Source organism: Rhinoraja longicauda, unplaced genomic scaffold (assembly GCF_053455715.1).
Source record: "Rhinoraja longicauda isolate Sanriku21f unplaced genomic scaffold, sRhiLon1.1 Scf000045, whole genome shotgun sequence".
NCBI lineage: Eukaryota > Metazoa > Chordata > Chondrichthyes > Rajiformes > Arhynchobatidae > Rhinoraja > Rhinoraja longicauda.
The window spans coordinates 578,422-604,254 of record NW_027601263.1 but is presented as its reverse complement, the minus strand read 5'-3'; the positions used below and the strand labels follow the sequence as shown (position 1 = coordinate 604,254).

Sequence of the window (25,833 nt, the reverse complement as noted above, 5' to 3'; positions counted from 1 at the left end):
AATGGCCTACTCCTGCACCTATTGTCTATTGTCTATTGTCTATTGTCTATTGTTCAGACCTTTTATAATTTTATATGTTTCCACAAGATCCCCTCTCATCCTTCTAAACTCCAGTGAATACAAGCCTAATCTTTTCAATCTTTCCTGATATGACAGATGGGTCACGTTGCTCGGTGTGGGCAGGTGGGACCAGTGTAGATGGGGCATGTTGGTCGTTTTGGGCACGTGGGACTAGTGTAGATGGTGCATGTTGGTCGGCGTGGGCAGGTGGGACTAGCGTAGATAGGGCATGTTGGTCGTTGTGGGCAGGTGGGACTAGCGTAGATGGGGCATGTTGGTCGGTGTGGGCAGGTGTGACTCGTGTAGATGGGGCATGTTGGTCGGTGTGGGCAGGTGGGACTAGTGGAGATGGGGCATGTTGGTCGGTGTAGACAGGTGGGACTAGCGTAGATGGGGTGTGTTGGTCGGTGTGGGCAGGTGGGAGTCGCGTGGATGGGGTGTGTTGGTCGGTGTGGGCACGTGGGACTAGCGTAGATGGGGCAAGTTGGTCGGTGTGGGCAGGTAGGATAGTGTAGACAGGTGTGGGCAGGTGGGGCTAGTGTAGATGGGGTGTGTTGGTCGGTGTTGGCAGGTGGGATTAGTGTAGATGGGGCATGTTGGCCAGTTTGGGCAAGTTGGGCCGAAGGGCCTGTTTCCACACTGTTTCACTATGACTTAACGGCATCCTTGTTAATTGTTTATTTTTAAATTTTATAGAATACCGAATTTACGTCAGAGAACGACTCTTGGATGATATGACACACATCGAGGCGATAGGTGATGATCAAGCAGATTGATCAACTGATATTCTCTTCATTATAATTCTTATTATTTTGTTTGTTGACAGTTATTCTCTTTTATGTGTTCACAAGTCTCAGTTTTGTTTATTGTCACAATTGAGGTAGAGTGGAAAGCCTTTTTGTTGCGTGCTCTCCAGTCAACGGAAGGACTATAAATGATTACAATCGAGCCGTCCACACTGTACAGATAATCGAGTTATTGAATCATAGAGTCACACAGCGTGGAAACCGGCCCTTCGGCCCAACTTGCCCACACAGACCAACATGCCCCATCTGCACTCGTCCCACCTGCCCGTGTTTGGCCCATATCCCTCCAAACCTGTCCTATCCATGTACCTGTCCACGTGTTGTGATAGTCCCTGCCTCAACTACCTCCTGCGGCAGCTCGTTCCATACAACCACCACCAACTGTGTGGAAAAGTTGCACCTCAGGTTCCTATTAAATCTTTTTCCCCCTCTCTCACCTTGAACCCATATCCTCTGATCCTCGGTTCCCCTACTCTGGGCAAGAGACTGTGTGTCCTACCCGTTCTATTCCTCTCTTCATTTTGAACACCTCTGTGAGATCACCCCTCATCCTCCTGTGCTCCAAGGAATAGATTCCCAGCCTGCCCCAACCACTCCATGTAGCTCAGGCCCCACGAGTCCTGGCAACATCCTCGTAAATCTACGCTGAACATAATAAGGAAACAACGTTTATTGCAAGGTAAAGCCACCAAAGTCCGCTCAAGGATAGTCGGAGAGTCTCCAATGATGTAGACGGGAGGTCAGAACTGCAGTCTAGTTGTGAGAGGAAGGTTCAGTTGCCTGATAACTGTCCCTGAATCTGGAGGTGTACGTTTTCACACTTCTGTACCTCTTGCCAGATGGGAGAGCGGAGAAGCGGGAGTGACCGGGGTTGAGACTGTTCTTTATTATGCTACTGGCCTTGCCGAGCCAGCGTGAGGTGTAGGTGGAGGTGATAGAAGAGAGGTTGGTTTGTGTGTGTGAGGGTCTGGGATGCGTCCACAGCTCTCTGCGATTTATTGCGCTTTCTTGCGTTCATAGGTGATAGGTGCAGAAATAGGCCATTCGTCCCATCAAGTCTACTCCACCATTCAATCAAGGCTGATCTATCTTTCCCTCCCAACCCCATTCTTCTGCCTTCTCCCCATATCCCCTGACACCCGTACTAATCAAGAATCTATCTCTCTCTGCCTTAAATATATCCACTGAGTTGGCCTCCACTGCCGTCTGTGGCAATGAATTCCACTGCTTTTCACCACCCCCATGGCTAAAGGGACAGTTTTTAATGCTGAGGCTCTGCCCTCTGGTCCTAGACTCTCCCAATAGTGGAAACATCCTCTCCACAGCCACTCTATCCAGGCCTTTCACTCTTCTGTACGTTACAAGGAGGTCCCCCCTCATTCTTCTAAACACCAGCGAGTACAGGCCCAGTGCTGACAAACATTCATCGTAAATTAATCCACTCATTCCGGGGATCATTCTTGTAACCTCCTCTGGACTCTCTTCAGAGCCAGCACATCCTTCCTCGGATGCGAGGCCCACAACTGCTCACAATACTCCAAATGCGGCCTGACCAGCACCTTATAGAGCATTACAAGCCCTCTAGAAATAATTCACGATTTCAATTCACGGGGTTCATCTGGATCTCCAGTGGTCCGGTTTCCACCCACACTCCAAAGACTTGCGGATTTGCAGGTTAATTGGCTTCAGTAAAGATTGTAAATTGTCCCCTAGTGTGTGTGTGGGAGGATCGCTGGTAGGCACAGACTCGGTGGGCCGAATGTCCCGTTTACAGGCAAACTAGTGGCAAAGTTTTACAGAAGTACAATTAACCTACGGAGGAGTGTGGGATGAAACTGGAACGCTCGGAGAAAACCCACGCAGGTCACGGGGAGAACTTGCAAACTCTGTGTAGACAGCACCCGTATTCAGGATCAAATTCGGGTCTCTGGCGCTGTGTGGCAGCAAATTTACCACTGAGACACAGTGCCGCCCTAATATAAAGACCATTAATAGCATCTTAATTTTCTAGTTTCAATATCTAAGGGAATTGAATATATTGTAAATGTGACAATCATGAATACATGGTTTGACATAGCTCCTTACTATAATTCAATAATAGTAGGAATATCAATAATCATTGTTTTTTCCTTATTGAACAATAAACTGCATAAATCTAATTGCATCTACTCTTTTGATTTCAAAACGGAGAGATCTTGGAGCGCAGGTACACAGTCCCCTGAAAGTGGTGTCACAGGTAGACAGGGAGTGTTGTGGAGCAGAGGGATCACGGATCACCGGTACACAGTTCCCTGAAAATGGTGTCACATGGAGACAGGGAGTATTGTTGAGCAGAGGGTTCTGGGAGCACAGATACACAGTTCTCTCATAGTGGCGTCACAGGTAGACAGGGAGTGCTGTAGACCAGAAGGATCTAGGAGCGCAGGTACACAGTTCCCTGAAAGTGGTGTCACAGGTGGAGAGGGAGTGTTGCAGTGCAATAGGATTTATGCAGTATCTCGAAACTAAATTAAACTAAACTAATCTAATGGTCGGCGCGAGCTCGGTAGGCCGAAAGGCCCATTTCCACGCTGCATCTCTAAAATATTCATCTGATGAACAAACGCATTGAAAGTATTATTGCTTGTCGATGGAACTGATAATCAATGAATAATAAGAAAAATAGCTTTATGATTTTAATTTTTATTAGGATATATGTAGAAACATCTTCATTGAGACCAGCTATGTCTTAGACACAAGGAACAAAACATTTTGGATTAAATGATTAAAGAAAGACACAAAGTGCTGGAGTAACTCAGCGGGTCATGCAGCATCTCTGGAGATGAGGCCCTTCTTCAGACCAAGAAAATTTCACTTGGGGTAGTTTTAGAAGCAGATATGATGGTAGTGTTTGGGGAAAGTGTCAAATAGGCATTTGGAAAAAATGAGTGTGAACGGGCGATCGCTGGTCGGCACGGACTCGGTGGGGAAGGGCCTGCTTCCGTGATGTATCTCTAAACTAAACTAATGTGTGAAAGGCCGATTGCTGGTCGACACAGACACGGTGGGCCGAAGGACCTGTTTCCACGCTGTATCTCCAACTATCTCTAAACGAAACGAAACTAAACTAAACTAAAGGGCGATCATTCGTTGGATGCTTTCAAGAGAGAGCTGGATAGAGCTCTTAAGGATAGCGGAGTGAGGGGGTATGGGGAGAAGGCAGGAACGGGGTACTGATTGATAGTGATCAGCCATGATCGCATTGAATGGCGGTGCTGGCTCGAAGGGCTGAATGGCCTACTCCTGCACCTATTGTCTATTGTCTATTGTAAAGGGCGATCATCTAGAATAAGTAACAAATAGCATAGATGGCGAACAGGAATGCAAAGAGCTTGAAGAACAGCGGGATTGAGAGATCGTTGCGACTTTTCACCAATGTGCGTGTCTTGGTTGGTTGTACTGTACGTTCCCATTGGGTTAATATGGCTTCCCTGGCCTTCTCCCAATACCTTGGGCCTGCTAGGCGATATTGGTAAGGTGTGCAAGGTCCAAAGAACACGTGGTAGGCAAGTCTTGGATCTCGCAGGGCCAGAGCCGCGAGGTTAGGTCTGGCACCGATGAGCTCGGCCAACTCATCAGCGTAAGGGATGTAGTCCACCTGGACGGTGTGACGTTGAGATTTGACGTACCTGGAACAAAGTTAAAGGTTAGTTTGGACGCACAGGTCTAACTTTGGAGATTTGAGATCAGCCACTTACTAATATCCACAGATGCTTTGCAGAAGGGATCATATCACCATACAACTCAACATTCTCTCTCTCTCTCTCTCTCTCTCTCTCTCTCTCTCTCTCTCTCTCTCTCTCTCTCTCTCTCTCTCTCTCTCTCTCTCTCTCTCTCTCTCTCTCTCTCTCTCTCTCTCTCTCTCTCTCTCTCAAATGGATGAAATTATATTTCTATAAATTGAGAATTCCTGTACCTGTTCTGCAACTTTCTTTTCCTCGCCATTATGTCCGAGATCATCTCGGCTGTAGCTGGTAGTTGGACATCTCCTAGGGAATTGGAAGAATATCTAAAATAATCAGTGCCTATTAATAATTTAATAATAATATATTGTTTATTTGTCCCACACCGGTGAAATTTACAGTTACAGCAGCAAAGTGGATATCAAGAGAGCAAGAGATCATTCATTATAAATTAAAGATACATAAATTGTCGTCAGTGTTCTGTGTGTTCTTAGCTGTTATTGTTGACAGGACTGCTGGGAGCAGTGCTGGTTGTGCAGTCTCACAGCAGCGGGAGGGAAGCACCCCCTATATCTCTCATTCACGCACTTGGGGTGAAGGAGACTGTCACTGAAGGAGCTACTCAATACAGTGACAGTGTCCTGCATGGGGTGGGATTCGATGTCCAGCAGCGATGTTAGCTTTGCCATCATCCTCCTCTCTCCCTCCACCTGCACTGAGTTGAGGGTACTTATAACAATCCACCCTCCCGATGTCCATTCCCTGGATGCTCACCGGTGTCGGGGGGGGGGGGGGGCCTGGCTGCGCCTGCGGAAATCTACCACCATCTCTCTGGTTTTCCCCGCATTGATCCGGAGGCAGTTCCGCTGGCACCAATCCACAAACTCCTTGATCAGTTCTCTGTACGCCCAGTCCTCGTCGCCCGTGATGAGGCCGACGATGGCAGAGTCGTCAGAGGACTTCTGTAGATAGGAGTCTGCATAGCTGTTTCTGAAGTCCGCAGTGTACAGGGTGAACAAGAATTTAGGGATAAAGGACGGTGGAGTTGCTGCCTCACAGCGCCAAAGATCCTGGTTAGATCCCGATCACGGGTGCTGTCTGTACGGATTTTGCATGTTCTCCCCGTTACCTGCGTTTGTTTTCTCCGGGTGCTCTGGTTTCCTCCCACACTACAAAGACGTATGGGTTATTTGGCTTCAGTAAAGATTGTAAATTGTCCCCAGTGTGTGTAGGATAGCTTTAGTGTGCGGGGAACGCTGGTCGGCGCGGAGTCGTTGGGCCGAAAGGCCTGTTCCCACGCTGTATCTCTAAACTAAATTAGTGTGTGAACGGGCGATCAATGGTCGGCGCGGACACGGTGGAGAAGGGGCTGTTTCCGCGCTGTGTCTCTAAACTAAACTAGTGTGTGAACGGGCGATCGCTGGTCGGCACAGACTCGGTGGGCCAAGGGCCTGTTTCCGCACTGTATCATTCATTCACACACTAGTTTAGTTTAGAGATACAGCGCGGAAACAGATCCTTTGGCCAACTGAGTCCGCTACGACCAGCGATCGCCCGTTTACACACTTGTTTGGTTGAGAGATGCAGTGCGGAAACAATATAGAAGTTGGGAGGTTATGTTGCAGTTGCACAAGATATTGCTGAGGCTGTATTTGGAGTATTGTGTTCAGTTCTGGGCACCGTGTTACAGGAAAGATTTTATCAAGCTGGAAAGGGTTCAGAAAAGATTTTCAAGGATGTTGCCAGGACACAAGGGGGCTGAGCTACAGGGACAGGTTGGGGCAGGCTGGGGCTCTATTCCTTGGAGCACAGGTGGATGAGGGGTGATCTTAGAGAGGTGTACAAAATCATGAGGGGAATAGATCGGGTAGACGCACAGAGTCTCTTGCCCTGAGTTGGGGAATCGAGGACAATAGGATAAAAGCTTAAGGTGAGAGAGGAGGCAACAATTTAATAGGAATCTGAGGGGTAACTTTTCCACACAGAGGGTTGTGGCTGTATGGAACTAGCTGCTGGAGGAGGTAGTTGAGGCAGGGACTATCATAACACTTGGACAGGTGCATGGATAGGACACGGTTGGAGGGATATATGGGCTAAACGTGGGCAGGTGGGACTAGACTAGTGTTGATGGGGCAAGTTAGCTGGTGTGGGCAAGCTGGGCTGAAGGGCCCAGTTCCACACTGTATTATTCTATGACGTTAAATGGGACCTTCGGCCAGCCAGCCATCCCCGCTCACTAACACCATCCGACACACACTGGGGACAATTCACAATTTTTACTGAAGCCAATTAACCTACATATCCGCACGCCTTTGGAGTGTTGAAGGAAGCCGGAGCACCTGGAGAAAAACCACGCAGGTCACGGGGGGAACGTGCAAACTCCATACAGACAGCACCCGTGCTCAGGATCGAACCCGAGTCTCAGTAATTCCAGAGGAACCCCATGAATTGAAATCATGAATTATTTCTAGAGGGCTTGTATTCAAACACAGGGATATAATGGTGTGGGTCTATAAGGCGCTGGTCAGTCCGCATTTGGAGTATTGTGAGCAGTTTTGGGCCCTGTATCTGAGGAAGGATGTGCTGGCTCTGGAGAGGGTCCAGAGGAGGTTTACAAGAACGATCCCAGGAATGAGTGGGCTAACTTGCAATGAGCGTTTGTCGGCACTGGGCCTTTACACGCTGAAGTTTAAAAGAACGAGGGGGGGACCTCATTGCAACGAACAGAATAGTGCAAGGCCTGGATAGAGTGGACGTGGAGAGGATATTTCCACTAATGGGAGAGTCTAGGACCACAGGGCACAGCCTCAGAATTAAAGGACGTTTTTTTAGGAAGGAGATGAGGAGCAATTTCTTTAGCCAGAGAGTGGTGAATCTGTGGAATTCATTGACAGAGATGGCGGTGGAGGCCAAGTCAGTGGATATTTTTAAGGCAGAGATAGATAGATTCTTGATTGGTACGGGTGTCAGGGTTATGGGGAGAAGGCAGGAGAATGGGGTTGGGAGGGGGAGGTAGATCAGCCATGATTGAATGGCGGAGTAGACTTGATGGGCTGATTCTGCTCCTGTCACTTATGGTAACCTAGGTAGGAGAAAGGGGTGAGGAGGGAATAGATAGATCAGCGATCCCCGCACACTAGCACACCCCAGGAGAAGATCCCACAAAATGCTAGAGTAACTCAGCAGGTCAGGCAGCATCTCTGGAGAGAAGGAATAGGTGACGTTTCAGGTTGAGAACCTTCTTCAGGCTGATATCAGGAAGGGGGGCGGGAAAAAGAAAGGAGATAGGCTGAGACAGAAAAACAAAGGGAGAACTGGGAAGGGGGAGGGGAAGAGATAGACAGAGGAAATATCTAAAGTTAGAGAGGTCAATGTTCATAATATAATATATTTATTTATTTGTCCCACACCGGGGAAATTTGCAGTGTTACAGCAGCAAGCAAAGTGGAAAGCAAGAGACATTCATTATAAATAAAAATAAAGACAAGAATAAATTATCATTTACTGTGTATTCATTTACTGTTACTGTTGACTGTTACCGTTGTGCCTCTAAGCTGCCCAAGCGAAATATGGAGTGTTTTTCCTCCAATTTGCGGTGGACCTCGCTATGACACTGGAGGAGGCCCAAGACAGAAAGGTCAGACTGGGAGTGGGAGGGGGAGTAGAAGGGCTCAGCCACCGGGAGATCAGGTTGGTTAAGGCGGACTGAGCGAAGCTGTTAAGCGAAACAATCGCCGAGCCTACGTTTGACAATAGACAATAGACAATAGATGCAGGTGTTGGCCATTGGGCCCTTCAAACCAGCACCACCATTCAATGTGATCATGGCTGATCATTCTCAATCAGTACCCCGTTCCTGCCTTCTCTCCATACCCCCTGACTCCGCTATCCTTAAGAGCTCTATCTAGCTCTCTCTAGAAAGCATTCAGAGAATTGGCCTCCACTGCCTTCTGAGGCAGAGAATTCCACAGATTTACAACTCTCTGACTGAAAAAGATTTCCTCATCTCCATTCTAAATTGCCTCCCCCTTATTCTTAAACTGTGGTCTCGGCGATGTAGAGAAATTGACGTCTGAAACAGCGGATATAATAGATGGGGTTGGAAGAGGTGCAGGTGAACCTCTGCCTCACCTGCAAAGACTTCAGTCCTTGGATGTAGTCGAGGGGGGTGGTAAAGGGACAGATGTTGTATCACCTGCGGTTGTAGGGGAAATGCCTGGGGAGGGTGGATTTGGGTAGGAAGGGATGAGTGGACCAGGGAGATAGGGAGGGAAGTGTCTCTGTGGAAAGCAGAAAGGGGAGGAGATGGAAAGATGTGTCGCTCCAGCAGAAGATCTCCTACCTTTGAAGACCCTGGTGGCCCAGCGAGCTTGTAGTTCAGATAAGGGCATGATGGCGCCAAGAGGTTGCATCAGACCGATTATGCAAAGGGTCGGATGGGCCATGTTGGGGGGGAACACAAGCTTGTACAGTTCAACTTCGTTCTTCTCCACCTTGATCACAGACTCATCTAGGAATGGATAGGAAAACGTGTATCCTGTGGCAAAGACCACAAAGTCAATCTCTTCAACGGAGCCGTCTTCAAAGATGGCCGCCTTCTCGGTGAACCTCTTCACGTTCGGTTTCATCAGAACCGTCCCTGATATGATCCGGTTTGGCAAATCATCATTCACCGTAGGATGTTGGCTGAAAATGCTATAGCAACGATGAACAATGCTTAGTTTAGAGATACAGCGTGGAAACAGGCCGTTCAGCCCACTGAGTCCGCGCCGACCAGTGATCACCCATTCACACACTAGTATAGGTTAGGGATACTGCGCGGAACCAGACCATTCCCCACCGTGTCCGTGCCGACCAGCGATCGCTCGTTCACACGCTAGCTTAGTTTGGAGATACAGCGCGGAAAAAGACACTTCGCCACCGTATCCGCGCCGACCAGCGATCGCCCGTTCACACACTAGTTTAGTTTGGAGATACAGCGCGAAGATACAGGCCCTTCAGCCCAACTCGCCTACACCGGCCAACACGTCCCAGCTACACTTGTCCCACCTGCCCGCGTTTGGCCCATATGCAATTGAGGATTTGAGTATAGGAGTAAAGAGGTCCTTCTGCAGTTGTACAGGGCCTTGGTGAGACCTGAAATATTGTATGCAGTTTTGCTCTCCTAATTTGAGAAAGGTCATCCTTGCCATTGAGGCAGTGCAGTGTAGGTTGGACAGGTTAATCCCCGGGATGGCAGGACTGTCATATGAGGAAAGATTGGAAAGACTCCTCCTGCAACCATTTGCTATGTTTCTATGTTTCTATCCATCTAAACCTGTCCTATCCATGTTCCTGTCTAACAGTTTCTTAAACGTTGGGATAGTCCCTGCCTCAACAACCTCCTCCGGCACCTCGTTCCATGGATCTAGCATTCTGTTACACAATGAGTCGTTTCATAGAAACATGGAAACATAGAAAATAGGTGCAGGAGGAGGCCATGCAGCCCTTCGAGCCAGCACTGCCATTCATTGTGATCATATCATATATATACAGCCGGAAACAGGCCTTTTCGGCCCTCCAAGTCCGTGCCGCCCAGTGATCCCCGTACATTAACACTATCCTACACCCACTAGGGACAATTTTTACATTTACCCAGCCAATCAACCTACATACCTGTACGTCTTTGGAGTGTGGGAGGAAACCGAAGATCTCGGAGAAAACCCACGCAGGTCACGGGGAGAACGTACAAACTCCTTACAGTGCAGCACCCGTAGTCAGGATCGAACCTGAGTCTCCGGCGCTGCATTCGCTGTAAAGCAGCAACTCTACCGCTGCGCTACCGTGCCGCCCATGGCTGATCGTCCCCAATCAATAAACCGTGCATGCCTTCTCCCCATATCCCTTGATTCCACTAGCTCCTGGAGCTCTATCTAACTCTCCCTTAAATCCATTCAGTGATTTGGCTTCCACTGCCCTCTGTGGCAGTGAATTCAACAAATTCACAACTCACTGGGAGAAAAAGGTTTTGCTCACCTCAGTTTTAAATGGCCTCTCCTTTATTCTAAGACTGTGACTGGTTCTGGACCCGCCCAACATTGGGAACATCTTTCCTGCATCTAGCTTGTCCAGTCCTTTTATAATTTTATATGTTTCTATAAGATCCCCTCTCATCCTTATAAACTCCGGTGAATACATGTCTAGTCTTTTCAATCTTTCCTCATATGACAGTCCCGCCATTCCAGGGATCAATCTTGTGAACCTACGCTGCACTGCCTCATTTACAAGGATGTCCTTCCTCAAATTAGGAGACGTAAACTGTACACAATACTCCAGATGTTGTCTTACCAGGGCCCCATACAACTGCAGAAGAACCTCTTTACTCCTATACTGAAATCCTCTTGTTATGAAGGCCAACATTCCATAAGCTTTCTTCACTGCCTGCTGTACCCGCACGTCAACTTTCAGTGACTGGTGTACAAGGACACCCAGGTCTCGCTGCACCTCCCCCTTACCTAACCTAACTCCATTGAGATAATAATCTGCCTCCTTGTTTCTGCCGCCAAAGTGGATAACCTCACATTTATCTACATTATACTGCATCTGCCACGCATCTGCTCACTCACTCACTCAACCTGTCCAGGTCACCCTGCAACCTCCTAACATCCTTTTCACAGTTTACACTGCCACCCAGCTTTGTGTCATCCACACACTTGCTGGTATTGCTTCTAATTCCCTTTTCCAAATCATTAATATATATGGTAAACAGTTGCGGCCCAACACCGATCCTTGCGGCACTCCACTCGCCACTGCCTGCCATTCTGAAAAGGACCCGTTTACTCCTACTCTTTGCTTCCTGTCTGCCAACCAATTTTCTATCCATGTCAACACCCTACCCCCAATACCATGTGCTCTAATTTTAGTCACCAATCTCCCGTACGGGACCTTATCAAAGGGTTCTTGAAAGTATAGATACACTATATCCACTGGCTCTCTTTCATCCACTTTAATTGTCACATCCTCAAAAAATTCCAGAAGATTAGTCAAACATGAATTCCCTTTCATAAATCCATGCTGACTTGGACTTATCCTTTTACTGCTATCCAAATGCACCGTTAGTAACCTCTTTAATAATTGACTCCAGCATCTTTCCCACCACCGAAGTAATGCACACTGATCTGTAATTCACCGTTTTCTCTCTCACTCCTTTCTTGAAAAGTGGGATAACATTATCTATCCTCCAATCCACAGGAACAGATCCTGAATCTATTGAACATTGGAAAATGATCACCAATGCGTCCACTATTTCTAGAGCCACATCCCTGACGACTCTGGGATGCAGACCACCAGGCCCAGGGGATTTATCATCGTTCAGTCCCATTAATCTACCAAATATTATTTCTCGCCTAATGAAAATTTCTTTCATTACCTCTACCCCCCTATATCCTCTATCCTCCAATACATCTGGAAGATTGTTTGTGTCTTCCTTCGTTTTCTCGAATACTCGATGATTTAAACGCTCAATGGCTCAATGAGTGCATATCCCTTTCCCAATGATCTCACCTGTGCTCTGGTTGAAGTCCATAGTTGGCATGGTTAAATCTGTTGTTCAGTGATCTGTGCAAAACCCATTTCAAAATGGACTGAGGTATGAGATCCTTCAGCAGTTCTACCGAGCGGCAATTGAAATGCATATCACTAGGGTATCCTTGACTTCCAACACGGTTCAACACCCAAGACCCCCTCCTCGTGCTCAGAAAAACCTGGAGGTTAATTAGTGAATGTCAAGTTATCAGCTAATATAAGCAAGGCTTGCCCGAGGGGAGCGGCTTGTCGAGGAGCGGCCTTATTGAGGGAAGTCCATTGTGAGAAAAGTGCAAGTCTTTGGCTCGAGAGTCTTCGGCGAGGAGGCTGAGGGAGGAGACTAAGACAACAGTTGGAGTGGGTGAGACGCTGTAAGGAAATGACAGGAATGCTGAGTTAGTGTGATGTTTGCAGGATGTGTGAGGTCAGGTGGTCAGACTGGTGCCTTTGGCTGCCACAACTGTGGAAAGTGTGTCCAGGTTCAGCTCCTGAAGGAGTGTGTTGAGGAACTGGAGAGGCAGCTGGATGACCCCAGGATCATCCGAGAAAACGAGACGTTTCGGGACAAGACCTACAGCGAGATTGGTGCAGGAGGAGGCCATTCGGCCTTTCGAGCCAGCACCATCATTCATTGTGATCATGGCTGATCATCCACAATCAGTAACCTGTGCCTGCCTTTCCCCCATATTCCTTGATTCTGCTAGCCTCGAGACCTCTATCTAACTCTCTTTTAAATTCATCCAGTGAATTGGCCTCCAGTGCCTTGTGTGCTAGAGAATTCTACAAATTCACAACTCTCTGGGTGAAAAAGTTTTTTCTCATCTCATTTTTAAATGGCCTCCCCTTTATTCTTAGACTGTGTGGAACCCTGGTTCTTGACTCCCCCAACATCGGGAACATGTTTCCATCATCTAGCGTGTCCAGTCCCCGAATAATTATATATGGTTCTAGAAGATCCCCCTGTCATCCTTCTAAATTCCAGTGAATACAAGCCTAGTCTTTCCAATCCTTCCTAATATGACAGTCCCGCCATCCAGGGGATTAACCTGGTGAATCTACACCGCACTGCCTCAATGGAAATCCCCAATTTCGGAGACCAATACTCCACACAATACCCCAGATGTGGTCTCACCAGGCCCCTGTTCAACTGTACTAGGACCTCTTTGCTCCTATACTCAAATCCTCTCGTTATGGTGGACAACATGCCGTTAGCTTTCTTCACCGTCAGCTGTGCCTGCACGCTTACTTTGAGTGACTGGCGTACAAGCACACCCAGGTCTCGTTCTACTTCCCTTTTACCTAGTCTGACACCATTGAGATAATAATCTGCCTTCTTGTTCTTGCCACCCAAAGTGGATCACCTCACATTTATCCACATTATACTGCATTTGCCATGCATCTGCCCACTCAAGAGCACCCAGGTCTTATTGCACTTTACAAACCTACAAACCTGCAGATGCTTGAAGTATGCAAGGAAACCGGATTTATGGACATACCAAAGTGATTTAAGGATTTAACAGAAATATTGAACAGTCGAAATTTGGTTGAGGGTTGTCGGTGTGTGGAACGAGCTGCTGGAGGAGGTAATTGAGGCAGGGACTGTCACAATGTTTAACACTTGGACAGGTACATAGATAGGACAGGTTTGGAGGGATATGGATCAAACGCGGGCAGGTGGGGCTAGTGCAGATGGGGCATGTTGGCCGGTGTGAGCAAGTTGGGCCGAAGAGCCTGTTTACATGCTGTGTGACTTTGGCTCAATGGCTGCCTTTCCATCCGAGATTTCAAAGAGTCATACATTCATACAAGAGTCAATGTTTGAGATAATGTTCTCTTTTGCAAGTTAGCGGTCAGTGTTTACCTGAATAAATATTTGCCTGATTACAAGCAGAATTGGGGGCATGGACATGTAAACCAAACTCTTGTGAAATTTTACAGTTAGTTTAGTTTGGAGATACAGCGCGGAAGCAGGCCCCTCGGCCCACTGGGTCCGCGCCAACCAGCGATCGCCCGTTCAAACACTAGTTTAGTTTGGAGATACAGCATGGAAACAGGCCCTTCGGCCCACCGAGTCCGCGCCGACCAGCCATCGCCCGTTCACACAGTAGTTTAGTTTAGAGATACAGCGCAGAAACAGGAGCACCACGCAGTCACTGGGAGAATGTGGAATCTCCACACAGACAGCACATGAGGTCAGGATCTGAACTAAACTAAACTAAGCTAGTGTACAAATGATCGAGGCCAGGCAGCATCTCTGGAGAACATAGATAGGAAATGCTGCCCGACCCACTGAGTTACTCCAGCACGTTGTGTCTTTTCTTGTTCTGAAGAAGAGTCCCGACCTGAAATGTTGCCTGTCCATGTTCTCCAGAGCTGCGGACTGACCCCAACAAAGACCATGAACAAACTGATACCAGGAATGCGTGGGTTCACCTACCGTGAGCACTGGGCCTGTACTCGCTGGACTTTAGAAGAATGAGAGGGAACCTCATTGAAATTTCACCGACTGGTGAGAGGCTTGGATAGAGTGGATATGGAGAGGATGTTTCCACTAGTGGAGTCTAGGACCAGAGGGCACAGCCTCAGAATTAAAGGACGTTCTTTTAGGAGGAATTTCTTGAGCCAGAGGGTGAGATTCATTGCCACAAATGGCGGTGGTGGCCAAGTCAGTAGATATATTTAAGGTACAGATGGATAGATTCTTGATTAGTACGGGTGTCAGGGGTTCTGGGCAGAACGGGGTTAGGAAGGAGAGATAGATCAGCCATGATTGAATAGCCCAGTAGACTCGATGGGCTAAATGGACTAATTCTGCTCATATCACGTGACCTTTTGACCCGCTGAGTTACTCCAGCACTGTATGTAGTCCTGAACCAGGGGCCACACACAGATTAAGAATAAGGAGTCGGCCATTTAAGACTGAGTCGAGGAGAAACGTTTCCATCCAGAGAGTTGTGAATCTGTGGGATTCTCTGCCACAAAAGGCAGTGTAGGTCAATTCACTGGATGGTTTCACGAGACAGAATTAGATTTAGCTGTTAGTGCTAACAGAATCAAGGGATGTGGGGGGGAAGCAGGAACGGGGTACTGATTGTGGATGATCAGCCATGTTCGTATTGAATGGCAGTGCTGGCTAGAAGGGGCAAATGGCCTACTCCTGCACCCGTTTTCTATGTTTATATATTTCAATGGATACCTACCTTTGGTATAAACTGGCAGTATCTTGCATTTTGTTACATACCTGTTTAGCAGATCGGCTGATCTCAACAGCGAGATCCCCTCCAGAATTTCCAATCCCGATCACAACAACTTTCTTTCCTTCAAATAAACGAGCGTCCTTGTACTCCTTGCTGTGAATGTATTGCCCTTTGAAAGATGTTATGCCTGAAAACATCCGAGAAGATTAGGAACATCGGTCAGCGACCCATAGAGTGACACAGCCCAACTTGTTCACACCGGCCAACAATGCCCCATCCACACTAGTCCCACCTGCCCACACCGACCAACAGGCCCCGTCTACACTAGTCCCACCTGCCCACACCGATGATCATGCCCCATCTACACTAGTCCCACTTGCCCACACCGACCAACATGCCCCACCTACACTAGTCCCACCTGCCCACACCGACCAACATGCTCCATCTACACTAGTCCCACCTGCTCATACCGGCCAACATGCCCCATCTACACCAGTCCCACCTGCCCACACCGACCAACATTCCCCAACTACACTAGTCCCATCTGCCCACACCGACCAACATGCCGCATCTACACTAGTCCACCTTCCCACACCGACCAACATGCCCCATCTACACTAGTCCCACCTTCCCACACCGACCAACATGCTCCATCTACACTAGTCCCACCTGCTCATACCGGCCAACATGCCCCATCTACACCAGTCCCACCTGCCCACACCGACCAACATGCCCCATCTACATTAGTCCCACCTTCCGACACCGACCAACATGCCCCATCTACACTAGTCCCACCTTCCCACACCGACCAACATGCCCCATCTACACTAGTTCAACCTTCTCAGACCGACCAACATGCCCCATCTACACTGGTCCCACCTTCCCACACCGACCAACATCTCCCATCTACACTAATCCCACCGAGACGCGTTTGGCCCTTATCCCTCCAAACCTTTCCTATCCATGTATCTGTCCAAATGTTGTGAATGTCCCTGCCTCAACTACCTCCACCGGCAGCTCGTTCCATACACCCACCACCGTCTGTGTGGAAACGTCGCCCCTATTAAATCTTTCCCCTTCATTCTCCCTTAGACCTATGTCCTCTGATCCTCGATTACCCTAATCTGGGCAAGAGATTCTGTGCGTCTACCCGATCTATTCCTCTCATGATTTTGTACACCCTTCTTAAGACTAATTCTGACAATTCCCTACTCTTTCAAAGGCACAGGTCTTGATGAGAACTATATACCTGCGCTCTTAGATCTCTCTGCTCTACAACACTCCCTGTCCACCTGTAACGCAACTTTCAGGGAACTGTGTACCTGCGCTCCTAGATCCCTCTGTCCTACAACATTCCCTGTCTACCTGTGATGCCACTTTCAGGGAACTGTGTACATGCGCTCCTAGATCCCTCTTCTCTACAACAATCCCTGTCTACCTGTGACGCCACTTTCTCGGGATGGTGTACCCGCGCTGCTAGATTCCTCTGCTCTACATCATCTTACCAGGGAAGGAGTCCAAAGGGAGATGTGGGTTACAATGATGTCCCGTACAAATCATAACTGCGTCATGAACAGATTTTTCAATATTGCCGTCTCGATCTTTAGTTGTGACGCTCCATTGTCCATTAGAAGCGAAATCTTGTTCCTTTGTTATACTGCAAACATTGGTCTACGGGATTGCAAATAGTGTATTTTACATTTAAATGTACACACACACACGCGCGCGCACACACACACGTACCTGTAGATGATAGCACCAAAGTGCTGGAGTAACTCAGCATCACAGGCAGCACCACTGGAGAGAAGGAATGGACGATGTTTCGGGTCGAGACCTGTCTTCAGAGTCTGAAGTGTGAAGAAGTGTCGAGACCTGAAACGTCACCCATTCTTTCTTTCCAGAGATGCTGCCTGTCCCGCTGACATACTCAGGCATTTTGTCTGTCTGTCTGTCTGTCTGTCTGTCTGTCTGTCTGTCTGTCTGTCTGTCTGTCTGTCTGTCTGTCTGTCTGTCTGTCTGTCTGTCTGTCTGTCTGTCTGTCTGTCTGTCTGTCTGTCTGTCTGTCTGTCTGTCTGTCTGTCTGTCTGTCTGTCTGTCTGTCTGTCTGTCTGTCTGTCTGTCTGTCTGTCTGTCTGTCTGTCTGTCTGTCTGTCTGTCTGTCTGTCTGTCTGTCTGTCTGTCTGTCTGTCTGTCTGTCTGTCTGTCTGTCTGTCTGTCTGTCTGTCTGTCTGTCTGTCTGTCTGTCTGTCTGTCTGTCTGTCTGTCTGTCTGTCTGTCTGTCTGTCTGTCTGTCTGTCTGTCTGTCTGTCTGTCTGTCTGTCTGTCTGTCTGTCTGTCTGTCTGTCTGTCTGTCTGTCTGTCTGTCTGTCTGTCTGTCTGTCTGTCTGTCTGTCTGTCTGTCTGTCTGTCTGTCTGTCTGTCTGTCTGTCTGTCTGTCTGTCTGTCTGTCTGTCTGTCTGTCTGTCTGTCTGTCTGTCTGTCTGTCTGTCTGTCTGTCTGTCTGTCTGTCTGTCTGTCTGTCTGTCTGTCTGTCTGTCTGTCTGTCTGTCTGTCTGTCTGTCTGTCTGTCTGTCTGTCTGTCTGTCTGTCTGTCTGTCTGTCTGTCTGTCTGTCTGTCTGTCTGTCTGTCTGTCTGTCTGTCTGTCTGTCTGTCTGTCTGTCTGTCTGTCTGTCTGTCTGTCTGTCTGTCTGTCTGTCTGTCTGTCTGTCTGTCTGTCTGTCTGTCTGTCTGTCTGTCTGTCTGTCTGTCTGTCTGTCTGTCTGTCTGTCTGTCTGTCTGTCTGTCTGTCTGTCTGTCTGTCTGTCTGTCTGTCTGTCTGTCTGTCTGTCTGTCTGTCTGTCTGTCTGTCTGTCTGTCTGTCTGTCTGTCTGTCTGTCTGTCTGTCTGTCTGTCTGTCTGTCTGTCTGTCTGTCTGTCTGTCTGTCTGTCTGTCTGTCTGTCTGTCTGTCTGTCTGTCTGTCTGTCTGTCTGTCTGTCTGTCTGTCTGTCTGTCTGTCTGTCTGTCTGTCTGTCTGTCTGTCTGTCTGTCTGTCTGTCTGTCTGTCTGTCTGTCTGTCTGTCTGTCTGTCTGTCTGTCTGTCTGTCTGTCTGTCTGTCTGTCTGTCTGTCTGTCTGTCTGTCTGTCTGTCTGTCTGTCTGTCTGTCTGTCTGTCTGTCTGTCTGTCTGTCTGTCTGTCTGTCTGTCTGTCTGTCTGTCTGTCTGTCTGTCTGTCTGTCTGTCTGTCTGTCTGTCTGTCTGTCTGTCTGTCTGTCTGTCTGTCTGTCTGTCTGTCTGTCTGTCTGTCTGTCTGTCTGTCTGTCTGTCTGTCTGTCTGTCTGTCTGTCTGTCTGTCTGTCTGTCTGTCTGTCTGTCTGTCTGTCTGTCTGTCTGTCTGTCTGTCTGTCTGTCTGTCTGTCTGTCTGTCTGTCTGTCTGTCTGTCTGTCTGTCTGTCTGTCTGTCTGTCTGTCTGTCTGTCTGTCTGTCTGTCTGTCTGTCTGTCTGTCTGTCTGTCTGTCTGTCTGTCTGTCTGTCTGTCTGTCTGTCTGTCTGTCTGTCTGTCTGTCTGTCTGTCTGTCTGTCTGTCTGTCTGTCTGTCTGTCTGTCTGTCTGTCTGTCTGTCTGTCTGTCTGTCTGTCTGTCTGTCTGTCTGTCTGTCTGTCTGTCTGTCTGTCTGTCTGTCTGTCTGTCTGTCTGTCTGTCTGTCTGTCTGTCTGTCTGTCTGTCTGTCTGTCTGTCTGTCTGTCTGTCTGTCTGTCTGTCTGTCTGTCTGTCTGTCTGTCTGTCTGTCTGTCTGTCTGTCTGTCTGTCTGTCTGTCTGTCTGTCTGTCTGTCTGTCTGTCTGTCTGTCTGTCTGTCTGTCTGTCTGTCTGTCTGTCTGTCTGTCTGTCTGTCTGTCTGTCTGTCTGTCTGTCTGTCTGTCTGTCTGTCTGTCTGTCTGTCTGTCTGTCTGTCTGTCTGTCTGTCTGTCTGTCTGTCTGTCTGTCTGTCTGTCTGTCTGTCTGTCTGTCTGTCTGTCTGTCTGTCTGTCTGTCTGTCTGTCTGTCTGTCTGTCTGTCTGTCTGTCTGTCTGTCTGTCTGTCTGTCTGTCTGTCTGTCTGTCTGTCTGTCTGTCTGTCTGTCTGTCTGTCTGTCTGTCTGTCAATTATAAAAGGACTGGACAAGATAGATGCAGGAAATTTTTTCCCAATGTTGAGGGAGTCCAGAACCAGTCTAAGAATACAGGGGAGGCCATTTTAAACTGAGCTGAGAAAATACTTTTTTACCCAGAGAATTGTGAATTTGTGGAAATCTCTGCCACAGAAGGCAGTGGAGGCCAATTCACTGAATGAACCTAAGAGAGAGTTAGACGGAGGTAGAGGGCACAGTGGAATCAAGGGATATGGGGACAAGTTGGGTACAGATTACTGATTGTGGATGATCAGCCATGATCACAATGAATGGCGGTGCTGGCTCGAAGGGCCAAATGGCCTCCCCATTTTTTCTATGTATTGCTTACCTTCAGTCGAATATATTTCTGTAGATTGAAGTTTTCGGCGTAGGCCCTGAAGTAACGAAGGATTTTTGAGTTGTGCATGTAATTGGGATAGTCACCAGGAATCGGGAAATCGCTAAAACACATCATCTCTTTAGAAGTATTTATGATCAATGTCTTATAAATGCCAGGGTGCTCGATTGAGGAGTTCTCCTGATCAAAGGAATAGTGAGATTCATAGTTATAGAGTCATAAAGCGATACAGTGTGGAAACAGGCCCAACTTGCCCACACATTGCCCAACATTGTCCCAGCTACACTAGTTCCATCCTGCGTTCGTTTGGCCCGTATCACTCCAAACCTGTCCTATCCATGTACCTGTCCAAGTATTTGGATAGTCCCAGCCTCAACTACCTCCTCCGGTAGCTCGTTCCTTACACCTACCACTATCTGTGTGGAAAAGTTGCCCCTCATGTTCCTAATAAATCTTTCCCCCCCTCTCTCACATTAAACCTATGCCCTACGGTCCTCGATTATACTACTTTGGGCAAGAGTCTGTGCCCGATCTATACCTCTCGTGATTTTGTACACCTCTATAAGATCACCCCTCATCCTCCTGCACTCCAAGGAATAAAGTCCCAGCCTGCCCAAACCTCCCCTGTAGCTCAGGCCCCTCGAGTCCTGGCAACATCCTCGTACATGTCCTCCTCGCCCTTTCTAGGTTGACGACATCTTTCCTATAACACGGTGCCCAGAACTGAACACATTACTCCAAATGCCTTGTACAACTGCAACCTGACGTCTATACTCAATACTCTGACTGATGAAGGCCAATGTACCAAAAGCCATGTTGACCATCTTATCTACCTACGATTCGACCTTCAAGGAACCATGCACCTGTACTACTAAATCCCTCTGCTCAACAACATTCCCTGTCTACCTGTGACGCCACTTTCAGGGAACTGTATACCTGCGATCCTCGATCCCTCTGCTATAGAACACTCCCTGTCTATCTGTGACGCCACTTTCAAGGAGCTGTGTACCTGCGCTCCTAGACCCCTCTGCTCCACAACACTCTCCAGATGTCTACCATTCACTGTGTAGGTCCTCCCCTTGTTCGGTGTCCCAAAATGAAATGTTGTCCAAAACTTCAAACTTGGAAAGAAATGAGAGGAAGAACTTCGTAATTGAAACGTACAGAATAGTGAAAGGCTTGGATAGAGTGGATGCGGGGAGGATGTTTCCACTTGCGGGAGAGTCTCGGACCACATGGCACAACCTCAGAATTAAAGAACGTTCCTTCAGGAATGAGATGAGGAGGAATGTCTTTAGCCAGAGGGTGGTGAATCCGTGGGATTCAATGCCACAGACAGTGGCGAAGGCCAAGTCAGTGGATATTTTTAAGGCAGAGATAGATCAATTCTAGTTAAGTACAGGTGTCAGGGGTTACGGGGAGAAGGCAGTAGATTGAGGTTAGGAGGGAGAGATAGGTCAGCCATGATTGAATGGCGGAGTAGACTTGGAATCTGGTCCTAGACTCTCACACTAGTGGAAACATCCTCTCCACATCCACTCTATCCAGGCCTTTCACTATTCTGTGAAATTTCAATGAGGTCCCTCCTCATCCTTCTAAACTCCAGCGAATACAGGACCAGTGCCGACAAACGCTCTTTTCAATTGAAAGACCATATATGATTACAACCGAGCCGTCCACAGTTTACAGATACAGGATATAGGGAATAACGTTTAGTTCAAGTTAAAGTCCGATTAAAGATAGTCTGAGGGGCTCCAATGAGGTTAATGGGAGGCCAGGGCCGCTCTCTAGTCGGTGAGAGGCGGTTCAGTTGCCTGATAACAGACGGGATGAAACTGTCCCTGAATCTGGAGGTGTGCGTTTTCACACTTTTTGTCCGATGGGAGAGGAGAGAAGAGGGAGTGATCGGGGTGAGACTGGTCCTTGATTATGCTGCTGGCCTTGCCGAGGCAGCGTGGGTGTTGATGGAGGCGATGGAAGGGCGGTTGGTTTGTGAGCGTGACGTGTTGGCTGCTGCCAATTACTTAAACGTGGGGCTAGGAGGGACTTATTGGGTCAAATGGCATAATTCTGCCCCTGTCACTTGTGACCTTATGATCTTCATTAGTACGGGTGTCAGGAAATATGGGGAGAAGGCAGGAGAATGGGGTTGTGAAGGGATGGGTGGGCGGGGGGTGGGAGGGGATGTAATGCTGAGGCTCTATAAAGCGCTGGTCAGGCCGCATTTGGAGTATTGTGAGCAGTTTCGGGCCCCATACTTGTGGAAGGATGTGCTGGCTCTGGAGAGGGTCTAGAGGAGGTTCACAAGAACGATCCCAGGAATGAGTGGATTAATGTACGATGCGTGTTTGGCGGCACTGGGCCTGTACTCGCTAGAGTTTAGAAGAACGAGGGGGGGACCTCATTGAAACTTCACCGAATAGTGAAAGGTCTGGATAGAGTGGATGTGGAGAGGATGTTTCATAGAAACATAGAAACATAGAAACATAGAAACATAGAAAATAGGTGCACGAGTAGGCCATTCGGCCCTTCGAGCCTGCACCGCCATTCAATATGATCATCGCTGATCATCCAACTCAGTATCCCGTACCTGCCTTCTCTCCACACCCCCTGATCCCTTTAGCCACAAGAGCCACATCTAACTCCCTCTTAAATATAGCCAATGAACTGGCCTCAACTACCTTCTGTGGCAGAGAATTCCACAGATTCACCACTCTCTGTGTGAAAAAAAACGTTCTCATCTCGTTCCTAAAAGACTTCCCCCCTTATCCTTAAACTATGCCCCCTTGTTCTGGACTTCCCCAACATCGGGAACAATCTTCCTGCATCTAGCCTGTTCAACCCCTTAAGAATTTTGTAAGTTTCTATAAGATCCCCCTCAATCTTCTAAATTCCAGCGAGTACAAGCCCGAGTCTATCCAGTCTTTCTTCGTATGAAAGTCCTGTCATCCAGGAATCAATCTGGTTCAACTGCAGGGAGAATCTAGGACCAGAGGCCACAGCCTCAGAATTAAAGGGCTTTCCTTTAGGAATGAGATGAGGAGTTTCTTGAGCCAGAGGGTGGTGAATCTGTGGAATTCATTGCCACAGACGGCGGTGGAGGCCAGGTCAGCGGATATATTTAAGGCAGAGATAGATAGATTGTTGATCAGTTCGGGCGTTATAGATTATGGGGAGAAAACAGGAAAATGGGGTTAGGAGGGAGAGATAAATCAGCTTTATTGAATGGCAGAGTGGACTCGATGGGCCAAATGGTCTAATTCTGCTCCTAGAACTTTAGAAACATAGAAAGAGAGAAAATAGGTACAGGAGGAGGATATTCTGCCCTTCGAGCCAACAGCGCCATTCATTGTGATCATGGCTGATCGTCCACAATCAATAAATAACCCGTGCCTGCCTTCTCCAAATATCCCTCGATTCCACTAGCCCCTAGAGCTCTATCTAACTCTCTCTTAAATCCATCCAGTGATTTCGCTTCCACTGCCCTCTGTGGCAGAGAATCCCACAAATTCACAACACTCTGGGTGAAAATGTATTTCTCACCTCAGTATTAAATGGCCTCCCCTTTATTCTAAGACTGTGTCCCTTGGGTCTGGACTCGCCCAACATTGGGACAATTGTTCCTGCATCTAGCTTGTCCAGTCCTTTTATAATGTTATATGTTTCTATAAGATCCCCTCTCATCCTTCTAACCTCCAGTGAATAAAAGCTTTGAAGATAGATCAGCCATAATTGAGTGTCGGAGTAGCCTTGGCTGGTGGGGAGGGGTGGAGAGGGAGTGAGTGGGGGAGAGGGGAGGAGAGGGGAGGAGCGTTGGAGAGGGAATGAGCGGGGAGAGAGAGTGAGAGGGGGAAAGGGGAGGAGAGGAAGTGAGCGGAGATAGTGAGTGAGTGGAGGAGAGGGGAGGATGGGAGGTGAGCAGGGGAGAGTGAGTGCGCAGGAGAGGGGTGGAGTGGGAGGGGAGGGATTGAGAGGGGGAGAGGGAGTGAGCGGAGAGATGGGGAGAGGGAGTGAGCGGGGAGAGGGGAGTGAGCGGGAGGAGCGTGGGTGAGGGGAGGGAGTGCGCGGGGAAAAGGGGAGGAGAGGGGATGAGAGGGAGTGAGCGTGGGAGAGGGGAGTAAAGAGGAGGAGAGGAGAGGAGAGGAGAGGGAGTGAGTGGGGGAGAGGGGAGGAGAGGGGATGATAGGGAGTGAGCTTGGGAGAGGGGAGGAGAGGGGAGGAGAGGGAGTGAGCAGGAGAGAGGGGAGGGGAGGGGATGTGCGGGGAGAGGGGAGGGGAGGGAGCGAGCGGGGGAGAGGGGAGGGGATGGAGCGTGCGGGGGAGAGTGGAGGATAGGGGAGGAGAGGGGAGGAGAGGGAGTGAGCAGGGGAGAGGGGAGGGGAGGGAATTTGCGGGGAGAGGGGAGGGGAGGGAGCGAGCGGGGGAAAGGGGAGGGGATGGAGCGTGCGGGGGAGAGGGGAGGATAGGGGAGGAGTGAGCGGGGGATAGGGGAGGGGAGGGAGTGAGCGGAGGAGAGGGGAGGGGAGGGGTGAGCGGGAGAGAGGAGGGGAGGGACCGAGCGGGAGAGAGTGGAGGAGAGGCAGTTAGTGGGGGACAGGGGAGGAGCGAGGGAGAGGGGAGGGGAGGGAGTGAGCGGGGGAGAGGGGAGGAGAGGGAAGGAGAGGGGAGGAGATGGGAGGAGCGGGGAGGAGTGGGGAGAGGGCAGGAGAGGGGGTGAGCGGGGAGAGGGGAGGGGAGGGAGTAAGCGAGGGAGGAGTGGGAATGAGCGGGGAGATGGGAGGGAGTGAGCAGGGTGAGACTGCTCCTTGGTTTAGCAGCCGGTCTTGCCCAGGCAGGCTCACAAACCTGGTAGTTCCACAGTCCACCAATATCATCACTTCTATCAAAGCAGGTCGGCTGCAAACCTTCATCGAGACAGCATTTTATAGATGTTAAACCACTGGCTCCAGCGCCAATAATTGCAACGCTCTTTGCTGTCTTCATCTGAGAAAACCAAACGTTGAATATCATCGCACGAGCTCGGAGTCATAGAGTGATATAGCACGGAAACAGACCCCTCAGCCCAACTTTCCCACACTGGCCAACATGCCCCATCTACACTAGTCCCACCCGCACACACCGACCAACATGCCCCATCTACACTAGTCCCACCTGCCCACACCGACCAACATGCCCCATCTACACTAGTCCCACCTGCCCACACCGACCAACATGCCCCATCTACACTAGTCCCACCTGCCCACACTGGCCAACATGCCCCATCTACACTAGTCCCACCTGCCCACACTGGCCAACATGCCCCATCTACACTAGTCCCATCCGCCCACACCGACCGACATGCCCCATCTACACTCGTCCCACCTAACCATACCGACCATACTGACTGTCATATGTTGAAAGACTGGAGCGACTTGGCTTGTATACACTGGAATTTAGAAAGATGAGAGGAGATCTTATCGAAATGTATATGATTATTAAGTGGTTGGACACGTTAGAGGCAGGAAACATGTTCCCACTGTTGGCGGAGTCCAGAACAAGGGGCGACAGTTTAAGAATAAGGGGTAGGCCATTTAGAACTGAGATGAGGAAAAACATTTTCAGTTAGAGAGTTGTGAATCTGTGGAATTCTCTGCCTCAGAAGGCAGTGGAGGCCAATTCTCTGAATGCATTCAAGGGATAGCTAGATAGAGATCTTAAGGATAGCGGAGTCAGGGGGTATGGGGAGCTGGCAGGAACGGGGTACTGATTGAGAATGATCAGCCATTATCACATTGAATGGCGGTGCTGGCTCGAGGGGCCGAATGGCCTCCTCCTGTACCTATTGTCTATTGACCAACATGCCCATCTACACTAGTCCCACACCGACCAACATGCCCCTTCTACGCTAGTCCCAACTGCCCACACCGACCAACATGTCCCATCTACACTAGTTCCACCTGCCAACACTGACCAGCATGCCCCAGCTACACGAGTCCCGCCTTCCCACACCAACCAAAATG

General features: G+C 49.0%; 1 protein-coding gene and 1 pseudogene across 3 annotated transcripts in view; one reads left to right on the top strand and one right to left on the bottom strand.

Annotated features, from left to right (window-relative positions):
- LOC144612479 (flavin-containing monooxygenase 5-like) overlaps positions 1 to 25,833 on the top strand; it is a 109,125-nt pseudogene that overhangs the window by 62,691 nt on the left and 20,601 nt on the right. The gene's annotated exons all lie outside the window — the stretch shown is intronic.
- On the bottom strand, positions 3,533 to 24,890 carry LOC144612490 (flavin-containing monooxygenase 5-like). 2 transcript variants are annotated; one of them, XM_078432070.1, is made up of 8 exons: positions 24,680 to 24,890; positions 19,826 to 20,014; positions 16,854 to 17,019; positions 15,393 to 15,535; positions 12,131 to 12,330; positions 8,931 to 9,283; positions 4,822 to 4,894; positions 3,533 to 4,534 (listed from the first exon to the last, which is right to left on the bottom strand). In XM_078432070.1, the coding sequence occupies exons 1-8, from the start codon at positions 24,842 to 24,844 to the stop codon at positions 4,189 to 4,191; spliced, it is 1,635 nt and encodes a 544-aa protein (XP_078288196.1). In that variant the 5' UTR covers positions 24,845 to 24,890; the 3' UTR covers positions 3,533 to 4,188. The 2 variants fall into 2 exon arrangements, with proteins under 2 accessions (XP_078288196.1, XP_078288197.1); XM_078432071.1 differs by having other exon boundaries at positions 19,826 to 19,871; positions 24,680 to 24,852.

Excerpts from the sequence above, each read along its gene's own strand:
- LOC144612490 (XM_078432070.1), bottom strand. The coding sequence starts at position 24,844 with ATGATATTCAACGTTTGGTTTTCTCAGATGAAGACAGCAAAGAGCGTT. Across the intron at positions 20,015-24,679 it reads GTGGACTGTGGAACTACCAG|GAGAACTCCTCAATCGAGCA; the intron begins GTTTGTGAGCCT and ends TCCTTTGATCAG. Across the intron at positions 9,284-12,130 it reads GGACTTCAACCAGAGCACAG|CATTTTCAGCCAACATCCTA; the intron begins GTGAGATCATTG and ends TCGTTGCTATAG.